Source organism: Oculina patagonica, chromosome 3 (genome assembly GCF_052425735.1).
Source record: "Oculina patagonica isolate OP01 chromosome 3, crgOcupat, whole genome shotgun sequence".
NCBI lineage: Eukaryota > Metazoa > Cnidaria > Anthozoa > Scleractinia > Oculinidae > Oculina > Oculina patagonica.
The window spans coordinates 4,673,491-4,700,869 of record NC_135760.1 but is presented as its reverse complement, the minus strand read 5'-3'; the positions used below and the strand labels follow the sequence as shown (position 1 = coordinate 4,700,869).

The following is a 27,379-nucleotide window of genomic DNA, read 5'->3' as shown; positions in this document are numbered from 1 at the left end:
ACTATGCCCGCTTGTACTAAACAAAGTTTTAATTTTCCTTTGGTTCCGTACGGTGTTGCAGCAGATCACTAGGCCAGTATGTACCCCATAGCTTTCACATCGTTGTAGAGTGACTACAATTATTTACTGGACCAGTATGTACCCCATGGCTTTGATATGTTTGTCTCCATTGTCCGGACTAAAGGCAGCCTCGTTACCGCACGTGTTTGAGTCGTCCGTCGATTCTCCGGTCCCAAACCCGATCCTGGAGTCGCACCTATTGCAATCATCTTCTTAATTGCCAATTATGCCGATTCTTGCTTTAGCGCCATTGGGATTTCCTCCGATAGAATTGAACCCTTTTTGGTTGCAGTTGGTTTGAAGCGAAGCCTCTGCGCCAATCAGAGTCTTTCATTTGTCTCGACCCAAGGACGTATCTCGATGCTCTACGTCAGCAATTAGCGAGTAAAGGGAGCTGACGCTTTCTTCGATAACGAGGAAATTCCGTTGTCCGTTGACCTCCATACCAAGGCAGATTTTGGTGAAGGGCGTGTTCCAGTATGACAGTACCTTGACTTCATTTTTGTCGAGTGTTGTTGCCCCTTCCGGGAGTCCGTAGTCATTTTTGTCGCTCCAGTAGGACGAATCGTAATGTTCTGTGTAGAAAAGAAACAAAAAGAAATTTACCAGACTAAAAAGGATCTGTTGCATGGATCTTTGCCGAGATACCTGCTTTTCTTTATTTAGTTACACCTTTTGCCACCGGCCTTTCACTTATGCGCTGTTCCTTTGAACAACGCGCAAACCCACACCATTATTCGATGTCATATCTGTCATATCAGCCTCGCTCTCAGTTTTCCCCTCAGGCACGAAATCCAACATGGCTTTCTTCTCCCTAGGCCCCTCGCGGCTTCGCCGCTCGTTGTTACAGCTTCCAGCTTGCTCGCGCGCACGTTAACCCCAACAAATTCACCAGCTACGCAGGCTAGCCCTGGCCAGTATAGATTCCATCTTTAAAAAAAAAACTCGTCTTTAATACCTTGCTAACGGCATTTTCAAGCTGGTTTAAAGCTAGAAATTGCACCTTCTCTGTTAAGATTAATAATTAAGGGTAGGTAGGTAGTTAGTCACACGTACACACGACCCCTCAAGCATGTATTTGCTTTTAAACAGATCGTGGTTAAATAACGGTTTATTATTATAAGAGCAGAAGGTTATGCTGAAACAAAAAAAAAATCTTACACCGAACCCGTAAAAGCACCATTTGGCATTCCGCCTTCATTTAAGAAGACTCCATCCCCCACCCCTTCAATTTCGCCCCCACGGATTTTTTAGGTGAAAATGCAAGAGCATTTTCCGAGTAAGATTAGCTAAATGATGGTTTAAAGGTAATTCATATATACTTAGATTAAAAGGCAGTTTGCGAGAACTTTTTACTCTTCTAGCACTCTGCATCTTCCTTTGAGCCATATTTCCCACATCCGCCCTTCCTCTTAAGCCCTCAGCTTTACACCTGCCCCATCAAAAGTCCCCACGGGATGAATAGAGCTCTCTTTAGACACTACTAACTTTGTCCTCTCTTCCCGTAATTCATCAAAGGAGAACCAAAAAAACAAACAAACAAACAAACAGAGAAACAACATAACCACGCGAAAATTGGGGAGGAGGAGGGGGGGGGGGAGGAGAGTCTGTTCGTAGTCTAGTATTTATACCTAATCGTACCTTTTTGGTACGCTTCGGCGGCATCTCAGGCGAGTTTGGTCGAGCCATGGTTCGTATTTTGGCGAGACGCAGTCGAGCCAAAATACCCATGGTGAGACCAAACGAGCCTGATATGCCGCCGAAGCGTACCAAAAAGGTTCTATTAGGTATTTACCGTACCCAAATTCAGCCAAAAATCCGGTGATATTATTCGATCTGTTGAAGCCATGCTTGCCAGACACGTAGTACAAAATGTGTTGACCTGCTTGTATTGATACTTTTTTGGTCTTCAACACTTTTATCAAGTCCTCTTCTTGCATTTTTTTACTCGTTTGTTTGGAGTTTCATTCCCTAAATTTTCAAAATCCAAATTTAGCGAAAAATTTGGAAACTCCGACTCCATTGTTTCAGTGTGAATGTTTCAGTACTCGTCGGCAAACATCGCGCAATTGGCGAGCGCGCTCAAGTTTAGTTTTGGCGGGAAAGTTTTTCTCATTTTACGACCGGTAAACACCAGATAATTAAAAATACTATTTTCTGTTTTATTGGTAAAACCTCTTTTCAATTCATCGTACAGAAACACTACTTTAATTCAAAGTGACCGTGATATGGTGGCATATCAGGTCAGTGACTTGATATCGTAGGATATCAGGACAGTAGATCGCGCTTCTGATTGGCTACTTGCGAATTTGGGTACGGTAACACTATGTATGGTACCTTAGAGCCGTTTATTTTCATCACCAGTGTCCACCCTCCAACACCGCATTCACCAAGGCCTGCGTCACTCATGTGACAATATACAGAGATTTTTCCAACATCCTGCATCGTCAGATCGTAAGGTTTGTCTTCCTGTACCCTGAAAGATCGTCATTGAAACAGGTTTGAACTTTGCTGCAAGAAGTTCTGAACATGATCTCATTCAAAAGGCAAATGAACCATATATAGCTGAAAATGCGAGTAGTCGCTAGGAATTCTCTCGTGTTTTATGACCTTACTTGGACTTGTCATAAATCTCTTTGCACGTAGCTGCTGGCTCTGGTGACCCGGAACCTATTAAAACAAAAAACAAACGTAAGTTTGCTAGTCCCTGTTAAATTACTTATGATTATGATTTTTTGGAAGTCAAAGTTAGGAAAATTGCCATGCAATTCCGATTTCTATGATTTCTCAATTCTCAAAGGGAAACGAAAATTGGTGCGAGTAATCGGGAGCTGGAAAAAACGGAATGTAAAATTGCAGTGTTCAATCAAGTGAAGGAAAACGACTTTTGGTTCGAGTTACCGGGAGGTGTGAGAAATCAAGGGTTCAAGAACTCTAATTTTACTGTTAATCAAAACTATAACAAAATTCTCGAACGTGATTGGTTATCAGCAGCCCGATTTGAGCACTAATAGGACAGTGTACGCGTCATGCTTGTAATTGGACAGTGTAATAGGACAGTGTACGCGTCATGCCTGTGTAATTGGACAGTACGCGTCATTTTGCGCGCGCTGTTGTTGTGCATTTCGTGGAGTAAACTGTTATGTTTTTCAATATTTTTAAACGCGTTTAACCATTTAACCGAAGATTAGTTTAATTTGTTTCTCAAATTTTGGCATAGTTTTGATTAATTGGTAACTGGACTTCGTGTCATCCAATTCTGTCTGTAATCATACTCGTGATTAAACAAATCGGACTCCCGCTTCGCGGTCGTCCGATTTTGTAAATCACTCGTATGATTACAGACCGAATTGGACTCCACTCAGTCCTATTACCATTATAAATAAGGAGGAACGTACTCAAAGAAGTATATGAGTCGACTGTGCGTCACTTGACATTGGAGTAAGAAAGTATTTATCACTGCGCCCCTTCGCGTGTAAATTTTGGCTAAAAGCAATTCGGATTTTCTTTGCGTTCTTCTACAGTTTCAAGTCAACATCACAGGGCTTTGTTTTGATAGAAGTCCAGTTTATATGCAATGCAATAAAATTTCCTAAACACGTCATTTTTACATTCAGGCAGTTCACAGGGGACAAATAAGTGTGACACTGCAGTCCAGTCACACAAGGACAAATTCGACACTCGAGTATAAACTCCGTATTTTCCAACTTTACCACAACCGTCTCCCCAAGAAACAATGCCTGCGAGCACCCAGCGGTGATTATCAGCCCTCGCTGAAAGGCTACTGTCGATGGCCAGCGGTCCTCCTGAATCTCCGTAGCAGGCATCATCACGAGCGCCATTTAAATGTCCAGCGCAGAACATGTTGTTGGATACCAGTTGTGTTGGGTGCGATCTTTTACACGTGGCTTGGTCCACAATGGGTGGTACGGAACTTCTTCCCTTCTCCCTTTCTGCCCCACCCAGTTACGACACCGATAGCACCTGGCCTAAGGAGGTCGTTTGTCGGGTGAGGAAGGCATATTGGTTTGACATAATTAGTGTAAATCACTTCTCTGCTGAGGTGGATGAGTGCTATATCTGATTCGTAAGTATCGGTAAGAGCGTCGAACTCGTGGTGAATCTTGATTCTGTCGGGAAGCCTTGTTTGCTGACGGCGTCGTTCTCGTTTGTTGGTGAACAATTTGCCAAGGCGAACCTCGATATCGCTGAGGTAATATGGACCTAAACACATTCAAATAGAGAAGTTATACCACGCAGCCGGACAGGACCGGAGCTCAGTATCCCGGTTTCTGTAGCATGAAAGAACTAGGAGTCTAGCTATACTCCTGCTGGAATGATAGTCTATCTTAGGTTTTCCCTTCCCTCGCTCCAGCTAGCATATTTGTCAGGTTTCACTGTACATTTACTGGTATCGTTTACACTCCGTGTGGTGGGCGGCACTAGCGTAACGTATCTCGCTCCAATACTGACGCAGAAACGCGCTGAAACCCAGGCAACTGGAGTACCGATAGTCCAGGAAAGTTAACGTGATTTAATACCGTAAGGTCAAAATGCTTGCAACAGAATTTTATTATCAGGGACGTTTTCGTCAAGGACTCTAGATAATCATATTAAAAGTCAACAAAAATCAACCCAGGCAAAATACGGAAAAAATGAAACTTTTTGACCTCTCTCATTTTGCCCTTTAGACGCCATGTTTTATGCAAATTAGCCTTATCACAGATAAGTTTTAAAAGTGTTTTTAAAGGGCAGACGCCACCCCCAAGGCATACACGTAACACCCTCAGGGGGCTGGGGGACTTCAGACCTACCTGCCCCCCTCTGCTTCGCCGCTGTTACAGTACAGTTAGAAAGGTACTGATAGTTAATCAGGCGATGATCTATGATAGTCCAGTTACTGACTAGGAAGGGATGAGAAATTACCATTTTAATGAAATTAAAATGTTAATTTTAAAAAATAACACTTTTTTGTTGAATATTTGTTGGAAAACGGCACGATAGAATTTAAATGTACACTGTACTTAACAGTCCTTGTTTTTACATGTTAAATGTAACTAAAGGTGGTAAATGCCTTGACAGATCTAGAAAAGTTTACAATGGCTAATTAGCAAAAAAAAATGGCAGCCTGCCTCAATACGTGGATTTTTTACATATTTCCCATGAGTTGATTTTTGTTGACTTTTAGTATGTTAACATAAATGCCTCAAAAGCAATTAATGTAAGAAGAAAAATTCTGTTGCAAGCATTTTGACCTCCTGGAATAACTTTACAGGGCTACGACCTACTGGTACAAACTGCATAACCGCATAAACATAATCACCTAACAGTTTTGTAGTTATAATACAAGAAGAAGAAAAATCCTTCTGAATGATATGAAAAAAGAACTTGGATTGAAATTAACGCAGAAAATCTACACTGTTTTCATATGGCTCGATTTAGTACATGTAGCCGTTTGGTTTTAAGTTTTCACTGAAGCCTTAACAGGATGAAATAAATCAATCACCACAGTTCACTTCTACGCTTTAACAATTTGCGCCACGAAGGGTCACAAATCATTATTACCAGTGACGCAGTGTGCAGCTGTTACCTCCCATCTCTTAGCGACAAGAGATCCACCACAAAAACTTCTCTTTTCTCGTTTGCTCCACAGCATAACCTGCCAAGGATGCGAACCTTTCTTGAACACTCCCTCGCCGCCAACTATTCTACCACGAGTTGCCAGAGATGTTTTTCCACATACTAAAAAAAATCAGAAACGAACTTAAGAAATTGTTCTAGAGTTCTTGTGCTGCCTGTTGTTTGGAAAATTATATTTACAACAGCAAACATTACTAATACCACCAGTACCACCACGACTACTACAACTACTACTGCTGCTACTACTACTACTACTACTACTACTACTACTACTACTACTACTACTACTACTGCTGCTGCTGCTGCTGCTGCTGCTGCTGCTGCTGCTGCTGCTGCTGCTGCTGCTGCTGCTGCTGCTGCTGCTGCTGCTGCTGCTGCTGCTGCTGCTGCTACTACTACTACTACTACTACTACTGCTGCTGCTGCTGCTGCTGCTGCTGCTGCTGCTGCTGCTGCTGCTGCTGCTGCTACTACTCCTACCACTACCACTACCACTACCACTACCACTGCTACTGCTACTGCTATTGCTACTGCTACTGCTACTGCTACTGCTACTGCTACTGCTACTGCTACTGCTACTGCTACTGCTACTGCTACTGCTACTGCTACTGCTACTGCTACTGCTACTGCTACTGCTACTGCTACTGCTACTGCAACACCAACAGCAACAAAAGTAATAAACCAACGATATCCAGACCCTAAGGAAGTCTACTGCCAACCCTTCCGAGGAGTACAGAAAAAAGGTTTTCTCGTACATGTGTTTCACATACATTAACCCAGTGAGTTTGCGAGGACTTTTAAGGACTGGAGTAAACCCTAGTCTGCACCTCGAGTTCGACGGTAGAGAAAAGTGGTGAAAGGAACTGTTTTAAATTTACCTGCTTCACGAGCTCTTAATACCCGCAGGTAAACCCGAGCCACTTTGCTTCCTCCTCGATTGGTAGCATTACAAACATACCAGCCCATGTTCTCTCGAGAGGCTCTTAGAACCCGTAGACCAGCTGTCAAGTGAGCAAAGTTTCCCCCTTGAATCACTTCACCGTCCTTTGACCACGTGATGGTTGTTTCGGAAGGTACAGCAGAACATTTTAACAGGACGCTTTGGCCTTCCTGGACAGTTTTGTTCACCGGCGTCTCAAGAAAACTTGGTGGAACTAAAATGATAATCATGATTAAGTTAATTAATACTGCTGAGTGTTTTTATATCAAGAATTAATAATCTGACCTGTTTAATTGCTTTGCAAATTATCTTGAAAAACACCAATTTAAACAATAGCCGATCTCAAGGCGGTTAATGTATATATGTGGTTTTGTTTTTTGGAGCCACAATACACCAAATTGCAGTGACGTTGTCAGTGACTTTGTAAACGGCACGTAACGCATACAGAGGCGATGACGGTTACAGTGATGTCTTATATATTGGCTGCACAGGAAATCACAAACATGTTTTACAAATATATTATTTAAAATCTTGTATCCAGGGGCACTCTTAGGTGCCCCAATCGCATTGCATTAAAAACTTGTTCAGCATTTTCGAGTCACAAATATGTATTTAGCAAGGTTGAAACTCATAACAATGAGAAGGATACAAGTACAAATTTGTGTAGGTTTTACCAATGAACAACCAATGAACAAATTGAGGTCACTGTGACGTCAAAATTCTTTACTATGGCAACGTTAAAATTGGTCAAATATACTCTTTTTTTGACCTTTTGAGGCTAACAACTTAAAAACTACTCAGTGAAAGTTTTTGTTTAATTTTCGATATATTTTTGTCTAAAGGCCTGACCAAACGGAGGCGGAAGTTTTCAACTTGCGAACACTTGCGTCTCCGTTTGGCCAGGACTTGCGTGCACTTGCGTCGACTTGCGATGACTTGTCTTCACTTTGGTCGGGGTCAAATTTACAAATTTTTCACCGTTTGGCCACCCAATGCAAGTCAACGCAAGTCTTGCTGTTTACTTCAAATACTAAATTGCAGCGCGCGCAGTAGCATTAAAATGGCTTTTTTGACAACTTGCGTGCACTTGCGAGTAAACTTGCGAGTCCGTTTGACCACCCAACGCAAGTCTGTACGCAAGTTCAACTTTCTTGCGTCCACTTGCGTTGCCGTTTGGCCAGGGCTTTACTCACATTTTCACTGAAAAAAAAAAACAAACTTTGTTACCAATTTTTAAAAAAATATTGTAGGTGGGGTTCAGAGCCACTTTAAAATTACAAAAAACAACGTAGCTATGAAATCTGCCTAAGGATTTTTTTAAAAAAAATGAGCAACAATGTTTCTTAATATACCAAATTGCAGTTAAAAACCGTCGTTTGAAATAGTTTGATTGACCGCCTGTCTGTCACACGTAATTCAATTTGTCACGCTGGAGACGTAATCGCGATTGCTAGAGAAGAGGTTCCGTATTGCAGAGGTAGAGTTTATATGATTTTTTCTCTCTGTCGGACCAGGTTAACTGTCTTTATTATATGGCTACAATAGTACGCGCGCTCTGATTGGCTGCTGAGCGGGCATTATTTTCTTGTAATGACCGGGCATTATGAAAATTTTTCTCGGCTCGACGGTTTTTTGAGTTGTGAGTAAAAGCTACCAGCGAGGGGGCAAAAACAACAAAAAATGCCGACAAAATATAACAACCTTTTAAATAACTTTTAATAACTGAAAGAAAAATATAAGCATACCGATACTTCTTTAGTATGAGCGACGAAGAGAGCCACAGAGAGCGAGAGCGAGTTTTAACTCCAGTGTTTTTTCCCTTGATTATACTCTTTTTTTGAATAGTGCTTAAAGGCCATATAATAAATAACTTATTAACCTCGTCCGTTCGGTCATTACAGGGGAATCTCAGACCTCGACCTTGCTGTATTGACCTCGCTGTCGCTCGGTCAATACATCAAGGCCTCGGTCTGAGATTCCTCTGTAATGACCTCACTCTCGGTTAATAAGTAGTATGTAATAGGGCCGGGTGTCCGTATTACAGAGATGTTCGTAAGGAGAGGTTTGACTGTACTTGTAAACCACGCAATAAAGCTGCTTTCTATCCCAGGGGGGGGGGGGGGGCGGTACTCCGGCTTGTATATGACGGGGATGATCGAATGGAGGCAAAACTCAGGACCCAAAAAAATCCCTAAGTCTTCCGACGTTACCCAAAAAAATCCCTGGAACAAAAATAACCCCCAAAAACATCCCTTGTCAAATTACCCCTAAATTGCCGGAAGGGGCAATAACATAACACAAAGAACGCTCGTTTTGTTTATTAATCATACCATAAATACGCCAAGGCCGCGCCAAGGCACTTTAGTTCGCTTTTAATACCCCCCAAAAAACCCTATCTAAATGAAGTCATCCAAAAAAATGCTTGCCAAATTTTCCAACCCAAAAAAATCCCGGAATCGAGTGTTCAAACCCAAAAAAATCCTTCGATCATCCCCGTCATTAACAAGCCGGAGTACCCCCCCCCCCCCCCCTGGGCTTTCTATAAAATACATTTTCCTTCTATTCCTTATTTAAAAATGCTACATATGTTACGTTTTTTTCCGTTTTCTTCTCTGAACGTTTCGTTTTATGACGAAATTCGGGTTAATTGTACTCTGTTCGTTTGTAAATCTATACCCTATATCAACGAAAGCGTTACAAATTGTTCTAATAACCACCAGGAGCCCATGGCTCCTGTTACCACCAATTACGTGCATGATAAACCCATTTTATATTTTATCTAAAGTTTTCAAATGTATAAACTGCACTGAACCGTGTATCAGCCCTTCATTGAATTTAATTTATTCCCTATCCTATTGGTAGACAGACTCTGTCTCAGTAGAATCGGTAAGAGTTCAACCGACTCAATTGGTAACAAGCTTCGGAAACCCATTCAAACTGATGTGTTGAACAGCTTAATTGAGGTTTGTTGTAGCAAAAAAAAATAGTTGGTGTAAACCTTGGCCATACTTTCAGCTTTTGAACTCACGTAGATGTCGATATAGACTGATTTGTTCTTATCATTAACTTCTCAACGCGGGAAGGCTCCGTGGACCGCCTAAAAGAAGTACCTTTTTCAGGCTGTACCCGGCTTTTATACCATGCCATAGAAAATACAGCCAATCAGAATACAGGAAAGCCGTTGTATATTCGACGGTATTCAACCCAACCTTCCCATCGTGCGCTGCGATCTTATTCTCGATGAAATTTAGTAAGCGTATTTTCTATGGCATGGTATAAAATAGTTACACAACACTTTCTCGTGGTATACTATGGAATATCCCACTTGTCACTTGTATTTTCTTCGTATACACACTCGCCTAAAGGCTCGTGTGTATACCGAGAAAATACAAGTGACTCGTGGGATATTCCATAGCCGTGATACCACTCGAAAGCGTTGCATAACTAGTATATATACCTATAGCCCACTATAGGAGTAGGGGGAGAGAAAACAAGGCCAGGTGATTTGTAAACCCAATGAAACAACATTGAGCAGGGGGATCGAGTCCAGTCCCTGAACTCTCTCTTCCATGCGCCCTTTTAAAAGTACTGTTTGAATCCAAGAGCTTATTGTTATGAAACAATACTAAGAATGCATTTTAACTATCTGTATCTGGCCCGTTATTTCTTATGCTGTTAATATTACCTAAGCTCTGATATCTCAGTAGAAATCCCTTTCCTTGAACACTTTTGTCGCTTTTAAACCGGACCATTAATCGAGCAGCTTGGAGTTCATAGCTTGGAAGCAGCTTGTCACCACACAGGGGTTTGAAAATTGTGGCTGAGTAATCCGAACTATTAGCATAGTAAATCGTCACAGCATCGAAAAAGCATTGCATGTCATCTTCAAGCTAAAAAAAAAAAAACGATTTAAAAATCACTTTTCTTAAGTCATGCAAATGCCAATATTTATACAAATAATCGAACCCCATGCACCTTGGCTTTAATTTACCGACAGTTTTCTTGTTCCCTGCGGCTCATACACACTTCAATACAGACACCCGTTAAAATCACTATGAAACGGTGGAGAAAACGCAAGATGGACGGGCTTGACTGGCTTAATTTTTGTGTTCTTGTTTCTTTGTGACTCTATCCTATTATTCCAAAGGCTTTGCACTGCACAAAAAGTTGGCTTTCACCACCTTTGATTCGCATCAAAGGGAAGACAAAGCTGCACGACTAACTTTGAGAGGTTACCGTATTTTCAGAGGTTACCGTATTTATTCGATTAAACGCCGTGGCGTTTATTAAATTTTCGTGATTTAAGTGCCGCGTTTATACGTTTATTTCAAATTCAATTTATTTCTTACAAACTATATATCATGGTAACCGAACATTTGAATTTTCAAAAACAGAAACATGTTTTAGTGCTTGTCTGGAAAGCCATTTTCAATATCATAAAACATTGTTACAATCAAGGAAAACATTTTTTTAGGCTTGCTCAAACTTGATTATTACTGCATTTTGCCTTTTGAGTCTATTATTCGAATAAATATTTTGTGCTCTAAAATGCGGCGTTTATTCGAGGGCGGCGTTAAATCGAATAAATACGGTAGTCAAACTGAAATTAAGAACACCTTTGACAATGCAGCTTTGACAGTAATCAAACTCCACATTTGGAAGCACATTTGTCTTACCTTTGATCATTGTCAACAGGTAAAAGGCACTTTTCTATCAAAACCATAGAGACAGCCTTTGCCACCTTTGAAATTACAGTCAAAAATATGGTAGAGATGGCCTTTGCCAACTTCTCAGTGACACGAAAAGAAAATACAATTCACGCGAAATAAGTGTACGGGAATTTTACACCTGGCCGATGGCAATACGTGGGCCTTCGTAAAAGTCTACAAAAACGGCTGTAGTACAAGCTCTTCTTTTTGATCTTTTGCTACGCAAATGATCGGGTTACCTACTCTTGGTCTTACCTCAAAGTCAAGAAATTCTATACACACGCGTGCTGTTTGCAAGACAAAAGACCAGGTGCAGTTGGACCATGGCGGATAATTTTCAGGATATTTAGGACTTGATATAATGCCCGAGGAAGAGCTCAAGATTCCACCACATTCACCTGTTAAAGAAAATATGACAAACAATTACTAGTTAGACGTTCAACATAACACGCACATTATTAACTGCCGAACGGTAGCCTGTTCCAGGTTTTCGCTTAGCTTCCTCGGCCTCTTTTCCCCACTCATCGTTCTTCGTGCTGTTCCCAACTTACCGAACGCAGGCGACTGAATGGGGAAGGGGTTAGTGATTTCATCTCGTATTCCAATATTGTAATCTAACAAGGGGTAATTGACACTAAAAGTGCCCCCGGTCTTTTGATCTGATTAAAATAGAAACTTGTTTGTGTTTAATTATTTTTGAGGGTTGTAAATATGTGCGAAACTGTAGTTTGCGGTTTAGTGTCACGAGGTTGAGTGGCTACCGCATCTGGGCACTGGGTGAGGCATTGATGGGCAGTGAGAAGTTGAAGATAGTTCAATTTTATTGTAAAATATTTATTTCTCTTTCAATTTTAAAATACTAAACTGTAACAATTTTTTAACGTGGCAGTCAAGTTTTTGAGCTTTTGCAAGGTAATTAAGGATATTTGATTGGATTTTGTTACCATCGAAATAGATTACAAAGCTTGCTACTGTAGAGCAAGTTGGTTATGATTGCTGGTTTGAAAGATTGCAAAAGCTCAAAAACTCGACTGTCACGTTAAACTTCTCTTGCACAAGCTCAAAAACTCGACTGCCACGTTAAACTTCTTTTAGCTCAAAAACTCGGCTGCCACGTTAAACTTCTTTTAGCTCAAAAACTCGGCTGCCACGTTAAACTTCTTTTAGCTCAAAAACTCGGCTGCCACGTTAAACTTCTTTTAGCTCAAAAACTCGGCTGCCACGTTAAACTTCTTTTAGCTCAAAAACTCGGCTGCCACGTTAAACTTCTTTTAGCTCAAAAACTCGGCTGCCACGTTAAACTTCTTTTAGCTCAAAAACTCGGCTGCCACGTTAAACTTCTTTTAGCTCAAAAACTCGGCTGCCACGTTAAACTTCTTTTAGCTCAAAAACTCGGCTGCCACGTTAAACTTCTTTTAGCTCAAAAACTCGGCTGCCACGTTAAGGTTACCGTACACCCTTAGGGGTGTCTCACTTCAAAACACTGTAGCGCGTCCGGGTTGAATTGTAGATACATAAAACCCTATAATAAATTAAAGCTCATAGAACTGGCTATCAAAATGTTTTCATCCATTTTGTGATAGAATAAATTGTTGAATTTTTTACGAGGTCTAAATACGAAAGTCGGAATCGGCTTTTGAAAGCTTTAACTTACAACGAATTCTAAAATAGGCCATTTTACGGTTGTCTGCTCAGTGACCTGGCCTTTGAATGGAAATGAGGCTGAAGGTGACCTTGTTTTGATACAGACCTCACTGCTTTTGTTGTGTTAATCATGTTGTTCTGATGTTAACTAGTTTGCATTTACATAATAAAGCAGAAAGGTTTGTATCAATGCAAGGTCACCTCCAGCCTCACTACCATTCAAAGGCCAGGTCACTTGGCAGGCAACTGTAAAATGGACTATTCGCTAATTTGATTTGTTCGAGTGTTTCCGCTCCCAAAGTGCTAAAAAACGTGTCGGCGTTTTGTCGTATTCGATTACAGTAAAAAGTTACAGAGCATTTTCGAAGAAGAGCTAAAAACATGGATTGATCGTACAGAAAAGCCTCTCAACGCAAAAGTTTTTATAAATAAAACAATCGCCAACACATTTTTGTTGCTGACATGCATATCGAAGTAATTCCTCTAAAAAAATTGAAGTCAATTGAACAAAATCCCTTGGAGTTTTAGCTAGTTTTAGCTATCATGCGAAAAATATAATTCGAGAAAATAGCGTTTAGAAAAATCTATAAGCCTGCGAATGCAGCCGCTTCTCATTCACGTCCCGCACCGAAGAATGCGAGGCGGCTGTATTCGCAGTCTAAAAATCTATCGCTTCGCAAACAAACACCGCCCACCGGGCCAATCAGTGCTTGGTTTGTTTTTGTCCGGTAACCTCCTGGGGGAAATGTTCACGCTATTCAATCTTCGCACAAAGCCTCGGATTTCTACTAGAAGTGCAGCGACCGAATACAAAGCCCTGACTAAAAGATCAAACGCTTTCATCAAGTATCGCTTTAGGTGTTTATTCCCGACCAACAAAAGCTTAGATTGTTGTGTAATAATTACATGCAAGTCTGCCGATGTCACGAAGGCTCTTCGGTTGACACATTCTAATTAGCTTTATAACACTTAGCGGACTAAAAAGTTAAGTTGAAAGAATACGTTTTTGTCGGTAACTCGCGTGCGTTTCAATTTTTTAAATAAGTTTTTTGGTATATCGGATATAAACTTAAAATCTTTCATCCGGCTTGAAAATTTTGAAAAAAAAATCAACCCTTAAAGGTATACGGTATACATCTCGTCAAAATATGATCCAGTGAGGACCCGTAATAATCCGGGAAACTGCTTGAACGTCATCATTACCCAGAACCCATAGCGGGCAAGTACTATTGTTACGTCATCATTACCCGAGACTATTTGCAGGCAAACCCTATTGTTACGTCATCATTACCCGAGACCACCTTGCGCGCTCACTTCGACCAAGTCGAGATTTTTTCTGGCTTCTGACTGTATGCACTGTATGTATTTCCTCCGTATTTTCCTTCTGTAACTACTTATACGTGGGGACCACTATGATGCCTCTGGGCCAAAGCCCTGCGGGGGCAATAAGTCATTTGCAAAACCCTGTCACGTGACCTTGCCCATCATAATAAACCGGTTGTAGTAAGAGCTGGGTGCCAGAAATGGAACGAGAATGATTAAATTCAGACAAGACTGCAAATTGCAAATAAAAAAATTGTGTCTTATGTACTTTAACCCTCTTCAGAGATTTGGGAAGCCTGTAAAAAACCATAAACCATATAACGTATTGTCAAAATGTGAACAGACTAGTGAATTTTTAAAAGAACCGGTCCTTATCCTTATGTACATGTATCTGATTAGTTCAATTCATCGGCGTAGAAGTTGGAGGAAAAACATAAAGAATGATAAATCTATCCTCTAGGCGACGCTGTTGATAAATTAAAACGATAAATGTACAACTCCCGATAACTCGAGCCTTCAAGGGAAATTGAAAAAGGTTCGAGTTATCGGGAGTTCGAGTTGGAAGTTGAGAACAAATGACCGGAAATAAGGAAAAAACGGTGGGTGTTTACTGTTTTTCTGTTCATACAATGTACATTTTAAACAAATTATATTAGAGTAAAGAGAGGCCGAGTGAAATTGGAAAAATACATTTCTAAATTACTGTTTGAATCATAACGTAACGTAATGTGAAAGATAACAAAGCAAAGCAACAGGAGGAGTTCGAGCACAGTTCGTGTTTTGAGGGGCATTCGGGGGCGGCTCTGACTCGTGTACGTGTTTATTTCAAAATAAATTCAGTGTTTTTGACTACAGTCACCGTTTGCTTTGACTTGTCACGTATTGACAGGCATGGTTCGAGTTATCGAGGGTAAAATTATATAGAAAATGACCTGAAGGAAAACGAAAATTGGTTCGAGTTAGCGGGAGGTTCGAGTTACCGAGGGTTCGAGTTACCGAGGGTAAAATTACAGTAAATGTATGACGGAAATCCAGGGGAAATCGATTTTGGTGCGAGTTAGCGCGAAGTTCGAGTTACTGGGAGTCGACTGTACTTGGGCTGGTTTGTTGTCAACTAAGCGAATTAATAAATGGTAAACGCCACAGCGTGCACTATTGAGTTACAGATGCACACGGGAAGTTGCTAAGCACGAAAGAAGCGTAAGAGTCGCCCGAGGCGATAGCCGAGAGCAGCTCTAGCTCAGTTGAGAGGGTAGCAAAGGGTTTATGCGTGACACGTGAAAAGGGCAAAAATTAGTCCGTGACGCGTGAAAACAGGGCAAACATTAGACCGTGACGCGTGAAAATAGCTAGAAAAGACACGTGATTCGTGAATGCTGCTGTTTCAAGTATACGTGACACGTGAATTTGGTTAAAATTTGTGCGTGAAATGGGATCACAACACCCCCTTTGCTACCCTCTCTTGAGTGCTTGACAAACCTCCCAAGTGCATCCATAACTCAATAGTGTATAGTGTAGTATTTACCATTTGTTTTATAGCACAACTTAAAGGCGTTTTGCTACATTTACTCTGTTATTACAACTGCGCGTGCTAAGGTTACTCTCTGAATTGTAAGGTAACGCGTACAGTACTCACGCAAGGAGATCAAACTTTTAAATAGGTATCAGACGTGGCGGACAGTTAACAACCTTTTAGTGTTGTGAATAAGAGTACCTGTGTAGCTTTTCAAGTTCACTATTAGATAATTAACGAAAAATAGAAAAACTCGTGTAGTAAGTACACTTTCTTTTTCCAGCATTGATCGATTGCGCCATGTCGCATCACATCAGCGCGCGTGCTCAAGTTTATCGAAGGCATTCGTCAGCATCCACCCATGGGCAAATAGTACTTTAGTTGTGCTATAAGATAATTTATAGAGCGGTTGGTGACGAAAGTAATTCGCAATTCGCAATTGCTTTGGTTTTGCATTGCCGTTAGTTAGTTCTCTTCGCGCCATGAGGCACATAAGGCTGTAACTGTCTCTCGCCAACTAGCCCTGTCTTGCGCTGCGCCCCTGACTTCCAACCAGCTGGACCACCCCTTCTGTCTGCATTCTTTTTTCACCGTCCTTCTCCAAGTGGTTTTAGGTCGTCCCACTTTTCTCTTCCCTTCAGGTTGCCACTCCATCGCCACCATGCAGTCTTTGCTTTGCCGTTCTTTGTGAAAAATCCTGGATCTGCCTCTGATGTTAATGGAAGCTGAAACAATGGTATTTGCAATTGTTCCTTACCTTTGCCTTGAGAAGGACTGCAAAACTGGAACAGAGATAGCAATAGTACCAACATCGCATTTTCCTGGTTTAAAAACATCTCATCAGTTTGAAGTCATCTAAAAGACGGTCGTCCACGATCTTGAATTATGCTGTTTATAACATAGAGGGCAAAATTACTGAATGCTGATTGGCTGAAACAAGGCATTTTTCCTTAATTTTGGTAATTGCCCCGGGCAAAATTACTTGACTCCTGATTGGAAAAACAGGAAAATTGCTCGTTTCTGATTCGTTGAGCGCGCTGCACTTCGTTGGCTTCAAGACGGCGGGATTTTGAGCAGAATTTTCAAACACAGCGCTCGCTTCTACATCGATCTTTTCGAAATTTGACTTCAGTTTCCGCAGATATGTAATGAAAATGGAATGGAAACGGGGTGATAGCTTGAAACGAAGATCCGAAAGATCCGTACAGTTGAAAACGGTACAAAAATTGCAACAGACACTTGCGAGTGTGCGACGATTCAAACTCATTCATATAGCGGCTGGCAACTGACATCTCCGTTTCACTTCTGTCATCTCTAAGACTCATCACCAGCAACCCAGGATATAAAGGAGGGCATATATAGTTTGTTCTGTGAAAGATGGTCACATTTACCAGATAAATTACTTCTACAAGTTTGTTTGCGGTCTTCGTTTGCTGTTATCTATGTCGAGGACTGACATGTGAAGCCGCTCGTAGAGGAAAGCTTTAAAACGTGCAAATAGGTGAATAAAATTAAGCTTACGTTTATATTGAGTGTTCGCTTTTTCAGTTGTTAATAGCTTTTCTTCTTGTCGACCGCATATACCACAGATATCATGTTGTCTTAATTCAATTTTGTCAGAGACTACTACAGTAGACTCTTTGCCTAGGTGGGGGACGAGGTTAATCCCCAGGCATTTGGGGGCCACCGGTGGGGTATGCGGTGAGCTTTTTGAAACCCCTCTATTTCAGACAAAGTCAGATGCAATTTTCCCTACCTTATTTCAAACCTGATTCAAAAATCAATACCGGCCGCCGGCCTTAGGTCTTATTGAGACCAGACCCTACCCAGCAAATGCTTAACATTTGGGACGGGCTTAACATGTCACAATTAGCATATTTTAACAGTTGAGAAAGGGGAAAGGGCACTTGGAAATGTTTGGGTGGGAGTCGGCTCCGCTGCGGTCTAAAAACCCATACTCCGTCTGAAACAAAGAAAAGCTCATGTTTTGTTTGTACCCTATCTAAGACCGCAAGTAGAGAAGATGTTTTTATTTTTTTAAATTTCCCCTATAATACTACAGCATCCGCTATTTATTTATGCTCCTGACACCTCAAAACAGCCTGATTTTGAAAAGCAGAAAAATATAAATTTGACGTAGTTGTCTCCATTTAGCGACCCCATCTCAGACAAAAGGGCAAACTTAGAACCCCATTCACACCTGGAAGTTCTAAAATGGGACTCACGGCCAGCACCACATACCCCTACAGGACCTACAGCGTATACGTATAAAAGGTTGTACTCCTCCGGAACGTTTGGCGCTACATATATCTATACAGCTTATATAAGGATGTATACCCCGGGCCTCTATGTGAAATCTGGTGACTAGTAGTCTAGACCGCGTTCTGTGCGCATGCGCAGAGACAGTATGAATTGAAAAACGTGCTCCACTGCACGAGGGAGAACCGCCATTGTACTCGTTATGTACTCGTTGTGCTGTCGTTACTAAGCGTAGTCACCGCGTCTATTTCTGTCACTGTCAGAAGTTTTGATTAAGTATTTGTCAATTAAAGTCGATTAATTCAGTCTTGTGGTTTACACACTCTTGGAAGGCATTACATTTGTAGAAGAGCGATGTTATGTTGCTCTGTTTCGCAATTTGATTGAATAGTCGCTGTCTCTTGAGTTGAAATGATAAAAACTGTTGCTTACAGTCCTCGCCGTAAAACTGTTAGCAAAACTGCCAGAACATTTCTTCAATAAGTTAAATTCGCAACTAGCGGCAAAATTCAGATCTACGAAAGCTCTTCAGTCCTCATCTCCAGCTATACCCAGAGCGTCGCATGCAACATATTGTCCGAAGTTAAAACATCAGAGTGAAACAAAGAAAAGGTATTTTACCTGATAACAAAGTGACTGAAAGATCTGACTTCCCAACTATGTACAGCACATTAAGCCCTCAACGGCCAACAGCAGCCTAGTTCAAACAACGTGTAGACGAAACCCTATACCTTGAGTTCACAGTAGTTCAAAGCCGAAAATCCTTGCATGAGTTTGCGGTTTGATAATTCAGATCCAAACAGTGTAGGCGTAAAACAACTTACAACAGACGGCGGGGGAGGAGCTTAACAGAAACCCCAGGCGGGTACTCCCTTATAAGGGCTTAACGGCGACGTCAGCGGCCCGATTGGGTATGGTTTTCAGGCTTTTTTGTCTTGAACGGGGTATATATTTCACCCGGCCTTTTTGTCTTAAACGGGGTATCTTTACATGGAGCAATGTCAAACAGGATAGGCTTTTATGCCTACAGAGGTGTAAATTAATACTTAGAAGACAAGGAAAGTCAAAACACGGAAAAAGCAACGAAGGGGAGTCGATCGATTTTGAAAGCGTATCTTCAAGAGGAAAAAATCCCTGATCCAGCCACAGCGGAGGACTCTTGGAGCGAAAATTCTACGTCAGTCGAAGTAAGCAAGAACGATGGAAACCTGTACTGGAAAACATCGCTTTGTGTCATCAGATTTAGCTTCAATAGACACTTCAAGCAAGTGCTAAATATCGACATTATAAAGGACAAGAAATTTAATGAAGGTAACCGAGTTTTTAAAGTTTAAATCAAATTTAAAAGCGAACGTTGTTTTGTATTTGTGTACTTTGCCTACTGTCAAAACCCTATTAAATTCATTTTGTGCATTTGGAGCTCAGGAAGTATTTTGAATGAATAATAAAACAATTATTGAATTCGGCTTTCGTATGATATGAAGAATTATGTAGAACTATCCGCCTCAGCCTTCGGCTTCGGCGGATAACACCCTCCAAGATCTGCATAATTCTTCATATCATACTCTGCCTCATCCAATAATTGCTAAGTATCAAAAACTTATATCCCTCACCTTTTTCGGGCTTCTGGTCGTTTCGAAAACAAGCTAAAACAGCATTACTCTCTCGCTCGAGTTAATTTGTAACGTAATAGTGGGAAACGTGATTCATTTAATATTCCCAATTTTAAGATCTTTTCACGCCGTAAATCGCCTTGTTTGAATAAATGAATAAATGAACAACTTAATTAATGTGTCAATAAAATCTAGCCGAGGATAAAAACCCTCTACTAATAGGGGACACATAAAATAAATAAAATAAGTTATAATTTTTTTTAAAAAAAAGCACCTAAATCTGATATTTTCAATAAAAAGAGACTAAAATTTAACTACATTATTTACAACAATTCCAAACAATAATTCTAAAATAAGTTATTCGTAAATAGATAAAGTGCTACATAAAACATAGTTCTCGCATTCATGTTCAATTTTCGATGAAAGGTTAGTTAAAGTGATCTGTCTTTTAAAAGATTGCAGAGACGGTAAGTTTTTTAAGTTAGTTGGGAGTCGATTCCACAGCATAGGTCCGATATATCTTAGCGAGTGTTTCCCATAGGAGTCAGTGTTCTAGTAAATGTTCGTCTTTCAGCTCTGTGGATGAGTTTTGAGCAGATAGAACTTTTTGTCGCGTGAATGATCTTGACAGACATGACATGCAACGTTAAAAATCAAATTTGTGCGGCCTTAAGCATTCCAACAGTCTAAACAGGAATCACCATGATTTTTGCGTGAACGTGACGACTAAAACGCATCTCGCAAATTTGGAGAATACTGCAATGCAGTCAACTCTTTCTTAACGGACACCTCCATAAGACGGACACCTGGCGATGTTCCCTGCCGTTTTTCAGTCATTTTTCTGTTACTAAACTCCCTATAAGAAGGACACCTCTGTAAGACGGACAACGGACACTTTGAAACAGACTGTCGGTTTTTTTTTTGTTAGCGAATAATACTTCAAAAGTTCGTATCAACATAAAGCAAAGTTAGTTAGTCCCTTATAAGGATATTACACTTACAAAAACAATCCGTTATAGCGGATTATTTCCAAGCTTAACTTTGTAGGTGTATGGGCATCAAAGAGGTAGTTTTCTACTTAAAGTGTAACAGTTTGTAGAAGCTCTCAACTTTTGCTCTAACAAACAATACGGTTTTTTAACAGACTTCAAGCAGACATGTACGTATTCATTGTGCATAACCGTTCAGCTTTATTATCTAAGAATGACTGGTATCACGTTACCTCGACTCTATCTAAGGCGGACACCTCTCTAAGACGGACAGTTGGGGCCGGTCCCGACGGTGTCGACCGTCTAAGAGAGAGTTACTGTACCGTAGTTCAAGATTTAAATTACCGAATTGCCACATGAAAAAAAATTGACTTAAATCACGGAATTCTTCAAAACCTTTTTTCGACAGCTTTGTCACGCCGTGATCCATTTGCGACAATTTTGAGAATAGTTTTAAGAAATTTCGGAAAATGTGGTGGTATAGCGAGAGAAAAAGGTAATGGTTGTCAATCCAGCCGATAAGGTCGATTAGGGAGATGATGAAGACAAACGTAAAACTTTCCCGGGAAGAAGGGGGTACTCGACATAATCTTGGGTAGGGAGGTGCGGCCCGGCCTGCTTAACCCTGACCCTGTTTGAGACACGAACCTCTGATTTTCCTACCCTAGGCCATAAGACAGAATGCCAATTTTTGATACCACGTCTAAGACATAAACAAGTATCTCACTGGCTTTGCCAGTAGCCGTGAATTAAGCTAAGTATCAATCCCGAAATCAACGTAAGTCAGCAATACGGAAGAATTTGTGAAAATTCGGCTTGTGGCTAAGTATAAATTTACACCTCTGCAGGCATATAAGCCTATCCTGTTTGACATTGGTCCATGTAAATATATACCGTTTAAAACAAAAAGGGGTGAAACATATACTCCGTTCAAGACAAAAAAGCCTGAAAACCAGACCCTATCGGGCCGTACGTCACGTTAAGGCCTTATAAGGGAGTACCCCCCCCCCCCCCGGGAGAATTTTCAGCTATATTAGTTTATATTCAGTGACATTCAACTGACGACCCCACAATGCAACAGATGACAGGTAAGCGACAACGTTTTCTTTTCTTTCAAAGTCAAATGAACAGAAATTTCGATTTTTGTTATTTTTTGCCCATGTATTTATTACGAGCCAAATAAACATATTCCATGGTTTCAAAGCAATCGGACATTGAATTGCAGAGAAACTGCAAGTTGAAAAATGCTTTTTTTAGGCCTTCATAATCGTAGAGTGCTCGGAAAAATTGTCGAAAAATTCTCGGAAATAAAAACTTGTGACGTCATAATTGGTGTTTTTGAAGACGACCGCAGACTGATTCTGCAGACCGTGCCTTTAAATTTAAATAAATGTGTTTAGTGACATTTCAAGCAGTTATTTCCTTCTGTTCGGCCGTTTTTCAGTTGTTTGATTGTTGGTTGTTGTTCAGAGAGGCGCATTTTTAAATAGAATAGCTAAAGCTCAAAAAAGCTTAAAGATTTGTTTGCTGTTGTTTTGCATAACGTGTCGTTTTGCAAAACGTGTGAGGTAGATTGCACGCTGGTATGTAAACAAATCAGAAATCTCTATTGTTCTTTTTCATGAGCATTTAACGTTAATGAGCAGAATTCTCTGCACGTGCGTTGACTATGCACGTGCGTTTTGAATCTTGGTACACTTCAAAGCCGTTCTCTGCCGAACAACAACGTGAAATGACAAATTTCTGCGTATTTTGGAAAACGTCAGCCACGACGGCTAATTTTTGGTTGTTTCTATTTGGGGTTGAACGCTTTCGGTACGCTGGCGCCGTGTTGCCACCGCTCTTTATTCCACACGGAACCTTAAGCTGTGTTTACACAGACTAGTGCAAAACACCTCCCCATCCAATCAACGTGTTCGTTATATAACCAAAACATCTAGCTATCCAATCAAGGTGCGCGTTCTATAACCTTATTTTTTCTCAACAAACTTGTGTTATGATCTTTGTTTGAGCCCAGCAAGGCATACCATTCAGTATTTCGTCAAGTTTGATCGTTCGGTTGCGAGTAGTCCTAAAAAAGACTGTTGGTTACGGTTCTCTACTCTTACCCGGACGATTTTAAATATCATAGCACCAGAAGGACCTAAAGCCTGAAAAAAGGTAATAGTCAGATAGTTTGTTTATTTGCCAGAAAATCGTATTTTACAGTTATTTAAAGCAGTAAAAGCGTTCTGGTTTTCTTAAATACCAGAGAGGTTTTGAAGGGGCCAACTCACGGTATTTTAGGTAATTCTTATTATTTTCATTTATGATAAGCTTTAAACTATAAATTAGCAGAGTGACAGTCTTTTATTGGCAAAATAAAGGCCACATAACAAACAAGGATAATTCACACGCAAGCATTTGAAATGAGATTTAATGCAAACTAAAAATGAACTTGAACAAAGTCGGGTCGACGTTTTTTTTAATCAAATGCAATCCGTTTAATCTTGTCGTCAATTTTGTTTTTCCATGGCCCTTCTTGGCTTTTCTATGTTTCTTCTGAGTTCTCATGATCATACAGTTTTAAACCGTTATTGTGATATTTCGATTAATTAAATGACCAGTTTTACAGTACTAAAATTACCAACAGCTCATGACCTAGCCCCTCAAAGACTGCTCAACTAATATAAACTTAGCCGTAGACTGGCGCTTGAAAATGTGGACTAAAGCGGGAAGCTATTTTGTACGTTGTTTTTGTTTCTTGTCAAAGTATTAATTATCAAAGTTGTTTATGAAAAGTATCTGATTTAGTAGAAAAGGCCTTTAACGCCTTTTTATCGTTTGTATATTCTTAAACTCTCCTAGTATTGCTATTCTCTAGACAAGATGTACGAAAACTTAGATCACTAGGGTTCCTTGATTTTCCCTCTCCCTCTCCCCTCCATATGAGGTTCCCACATAAAACTAACGGAAGTAATCGTTGTACCTTTATGCGAGCACACGACGATCCAGGCTTTCGAAACGCCTTCTGATAAGCGGTTGAAAAAAAAAAAAAGAAAAGAAAGAAAGAGAAAAGTCTAAACTGCAGTTAAATATGTATACATATTTAATTATTGCTATGCTGAGCAGTATTTTTGTGAAGTTTCACATAGTTACATATGCTAAATATAATAATAATAATAATAATAATAATAATAATAATAATAATAATAATAATAATAACTTAATTTAATGAGGGTAGCACTTCACAGTTAAAAACTGAAAAACCTGTGGCCCTCCCCTAGAATAAAAGTTAATAATACTAACAATACTTTGTTTCTTATTAATACTGTTAATAATACTTTGTTTCGTAAAGCAGATGCCCCATTACAAGAAAAAGTTATTCACTGTTTTATGACTAAAAATGCAAATATCGATAAACAACATCAGTGAAACGTTTTCGTTCCCAAATGTTTGGTTAATAATTTTTCATAGTTAGTTCAACTTTAAAATTACGCCTGCTATTAGCTAAGCTCACAAGTAGTTACTAGGATATAATGTTTTACTTCTCTGCATGGAAATTCTCCGCAGTGTGTTTCCATTCGTTTAAGTCTAAGAGGGAGCTTCGCAATGTTTTGTGCTGCAAGAAGAAACAAATCAGTTGGCAATGAGGTATGGTGAAAGGCTGCCCTTTCTCAGTTCTGTAAGTTTGCCAAGCGCTGATGGATCAGATCTGTGCCTCGGTGGCGAGTTAAACTTAATTTTTCTGTTTATATCGACTGTTAATGATTCGTCTTCGATTTGAGAATGTGACGCTTCTCTCCTTCATTTTGTTCCAGACTTCATTTTCTGGCCAGAATGGCCGCTTCTGCAGGGAGATTAAAAGGCGGTCCAATAAAACGGGATGGCTGGACGATGAACAGAGCTGCGCTGTGTGAAAAAATTTGGTGAGTTACCGATACTTATTTATCGTTAGTTTTTCAAGTTCTCTTAGTTTCTTCTCTTGTCCAAGCGCAGATCCTTGCTTTAATGGCAAGTTAAAATCTATCTGCTTACATCAAGTGTTAATGATTCGGCTGTGATTCGACAAACGTGACGCTTCTCGACTTCATCTTGTTCCAGACGTCATCTCCTGGACAAAATGGCGGCTTCTTGTACTGCAGTGAAATTAAAAGACGATCCCACAAACCGGGACGGCGGGATGACGAATGAAGCTTTGCTGTGTGAGAGGATTTGGTGAGTCCCTTTATTTCTTTATTGTGAGCTTCTTCAAGTTCTCTCAGCTTCTTGTCAACTTGATAATATCGCTCGCTCCAGTCGAACTCGCTCAAAAGCATTTTCTTGAGCTGTTCGCATTCGGTACACGACGAACCAAATAAAGACGCGTACTTGATGAAAAGCTCTGTTGCCCGGGAGCGCAGCCCATCGTAATCTTTAAATTGGCCAAAATGATCCACTAGCTCTTGGCGTGCTTGTTGCTTCTTTTTTCTCTCTTCCAAATCACTTGCCGGCTTTTTCGCCATGCACTTGAAACTCTTGGTGACTTCCTTCATTTTGTTCGCAATATTCGAAGAAGAATTTGATATGTAACCGATGTACGGACTGCTGATAAAACGTGGCACAAGCCTCTGATCCCAGCACACCAAGTACTTGTCACCACCCACCCGACCCCCGGCACATTCATTGGCATGTGGTCGTGCCCCCCGGGTTGGAAACACGATGCAGTCGTACAGATCTTTATAAGCTTCATTGCCGTGAGTCAGTTTCAAAACACGAACATCTCCAGCGTGGTACGAGGGCCTTCGCATCACAAGTACGAGCTCGGCGAGGGCGAAGGCATCGCGCTCTGCTTCATGAAGAGTTGGTTGGAAGAAGCATTCTCCGTATCTCAGCTGATCGTACGGATCGCTGGCTCCATAGACCACTCGTGCGTCTGGAGTTAGAATTCTGATATCGAAAGCTTGATTCATGTTTTGATTGAAGCGAAAATCGCCAGCAGAAGAACTGGATTCTTCTGCGAACACGTCCTTCGTTTTGAGATCGCTTTGAAGTTTCATCTTAACTTCTTTTTCACTCTCTTCCTTAGATTGCAATGGCCCTTCATTGCCAATTTCGTCGTTTTCGTTAACTATTTTCCCCCTTTTCATGTGTTCAATTTCCTTAGTCTTCAGGATTTGCAGCTTCTTCACAATGTCGTCGGTAATTCCATCTCGCTGAAACGCTTGTAGCAAGTCATCATTCCCTGTTGTTCGTAAAAAGTACCCAGCATACGTCTTCTCTTCCAATCGGTCTAGCACTTCGTAGTAGTTGTTCTGAAGTGTCTCCAGATACTCGCGTGGGGCACCCCCTTCGGCCAGTAGCATTACTGTCTGTGCGTCCAAATAGCCCAGCGAGTACGGCTGCGAGAAGCCCATGATACCAAGCGTTTTCATATCATTCATGGCTTTACAAGAAGTTGCAAAGTCCGTCATTGAGTTTCTGAACAGCGCCTTGACTCGAAGATTTGGCATTTTGTTGAAACGTACCAGATTACCACTGAAACCTTTGAATCTCACTTCAATGACGCTGGGTACATATGGGAGGTTATACAAACTCTGCACCTCTTTGGCGAGCGCCGACGACATCAGACCACACCCATCCGTGAACACATACGTTCCTAATGTGCTTGTTACGTCATCAATGACGTCATATTCACCGGATTTGAGTTCCAAACCGCGCTCGAAGGGTGTAAAGAGCAGAGCAATCTTTCGAGATCGTCTTGCGACTGGGAAAATCTCGTCGAAGTTTTCAAACTTCGCCAGCAAACCGTGCATGTCGCTAAGCGAGGCGTTCATCATAAAACACGTCTTGTTTCTTAGCTGGGAAGTCGATTGACCCAAGTAGTGATACTGAGAGCCGTTGCACTCGATCCCCATCTTCAGAGTCTCCACGATGAAGTTTTTGTCGTTCGAGTGAAACCTGACGACCATCAGTTGCTCAAGAACTTCCGCACCGCGAGTGTTGACCAGGTAACGAAGTAAAAGGGAATTTTCGACTTTCTGATATGAAGCACAGCTTGGTTTTGTTTCTCTTACTTCCACGTGCTTTATGTACAGCGGTGTTTCGTCACCTTGGTTTTGATGCTCAGGGGGTCTGACATCATCCGGTAAGGAAACAAAGAAAGGGAATCCCATGACTTGTTGCTGCTTTTGATGGTTTTGTTAAACAAGATCTGCAATATTATAAAGTATAAGCGATAAAGTTTACAACACTACAATGTGCTGGGGACGTTGCCATAGTACGTTGATAGACAATCACATCTAATCTCATACTTATTCGGGGAGCAGAAAGGTCTAGAAATATTCCTGGTCGCTTAAGGGGGGGGGGGGAGCCCTTAACTACAAAATGGTTGTTCAGGTCCGTGGGGAGGCAGGTGCGATGGGTGCGTCTGCACACTCCCTCCCCCCCCCCCCACGAGCCTTGGAAGTCCACCCATTGTGAAAAAAAGGTATAAAATTAAAGTAAATAAATAAATAAATAAATAAAGGGAAATGGTATTTCTGTACTTCGACTACTGTCTTTGCATTCAATATGGTCCTTTGTCGACGTTTGGTTTGAATGTCTACCATTTGGAGATTTGCATGGTATATTTTGGATCAAATTGCGTGATTCTAGGTTAATTTCAACGATATATACATAAGTGCCACTTATATTCTTCGGCGCTACCAAAAAGAGAGGAGACTACTGGG

At 40.8% G+C, this 27,379-nt stretch overlaps 2 protein-coding genes and 1 pseudogene across 3 annotated transcripts in view; all 3 read right to left on the bottom strand.

The window, feature by feature from the left end:
• LOC144645126 (mannan-binding lectin serine protease 2-like) overlaps positions 1 to 11,725 on the bottom strand; it is a 69,560-nt gene extending 57,835 nt beyond the window's left edge. Inside the window, exons 1-2 of the mRNA XM_078504605.1 lie at positions 11,605 to 11,725; positions 10,326 to 10,530 (exon numbers count right to left, since the gene is read on the bottom strand). Of these exons, the coding sequence (XP_078360731.1) occupies positions 10,326 to 10,518 (193 nt within the window). The 5' untranslated portion in view covers positions 10,519 to 10,530; positions 11,605 to 11,725. The remainder of the gene's footprint in view (positions 1 to 10,325; positions 10,531 to 11,604) is intronic.
• Positions 92 to 8,662, bottom strand: LOC144645134 (prostasin-like; annotated as a pseudogene). The gene is made up of 6 exons (XR_013569228.1): positions 6,579 to 8,662; positions 5,626 to 5,802; positions 3,774 to 4,284; positions 2,676 to 2,730; positions 2,398 to 2,536; positions 92 to 635 (listed from the first exon to the last, which is right to left on the bottom strand). The product of XR_013569228.1 is annotated as a prostasin-like (transcript).
• A 12,919-nt stretch (positions 11,726 to 24,644) lies between the features above and the next one.
• On the bottom strand, positions 24,645 to 26,824 carry LOC144645589 (uncharacterized). The gene has a single exon (XM_078505161.1). It carries the CDS (start codon positions 26,822 to 26,824, stop codon positions 24,716 to 24,718), a length of 2,109 nt encoding a protein of 702 aa, XP_078361287.1. The 3' UTR covers positions 24,645 to 24,715.
• Positions 26,825 to 27,379: the final 555 nt, after the last annotated feature.

Coding starts and splice junctions, on each gene's coding strand:
- LOC144645589 (XM_078505161.1), bottom strand. CDS start 26,824: ATGGGATTCCCTTTCTTTGTTTCCTTACCGGATGATGTCAGACCCCCT.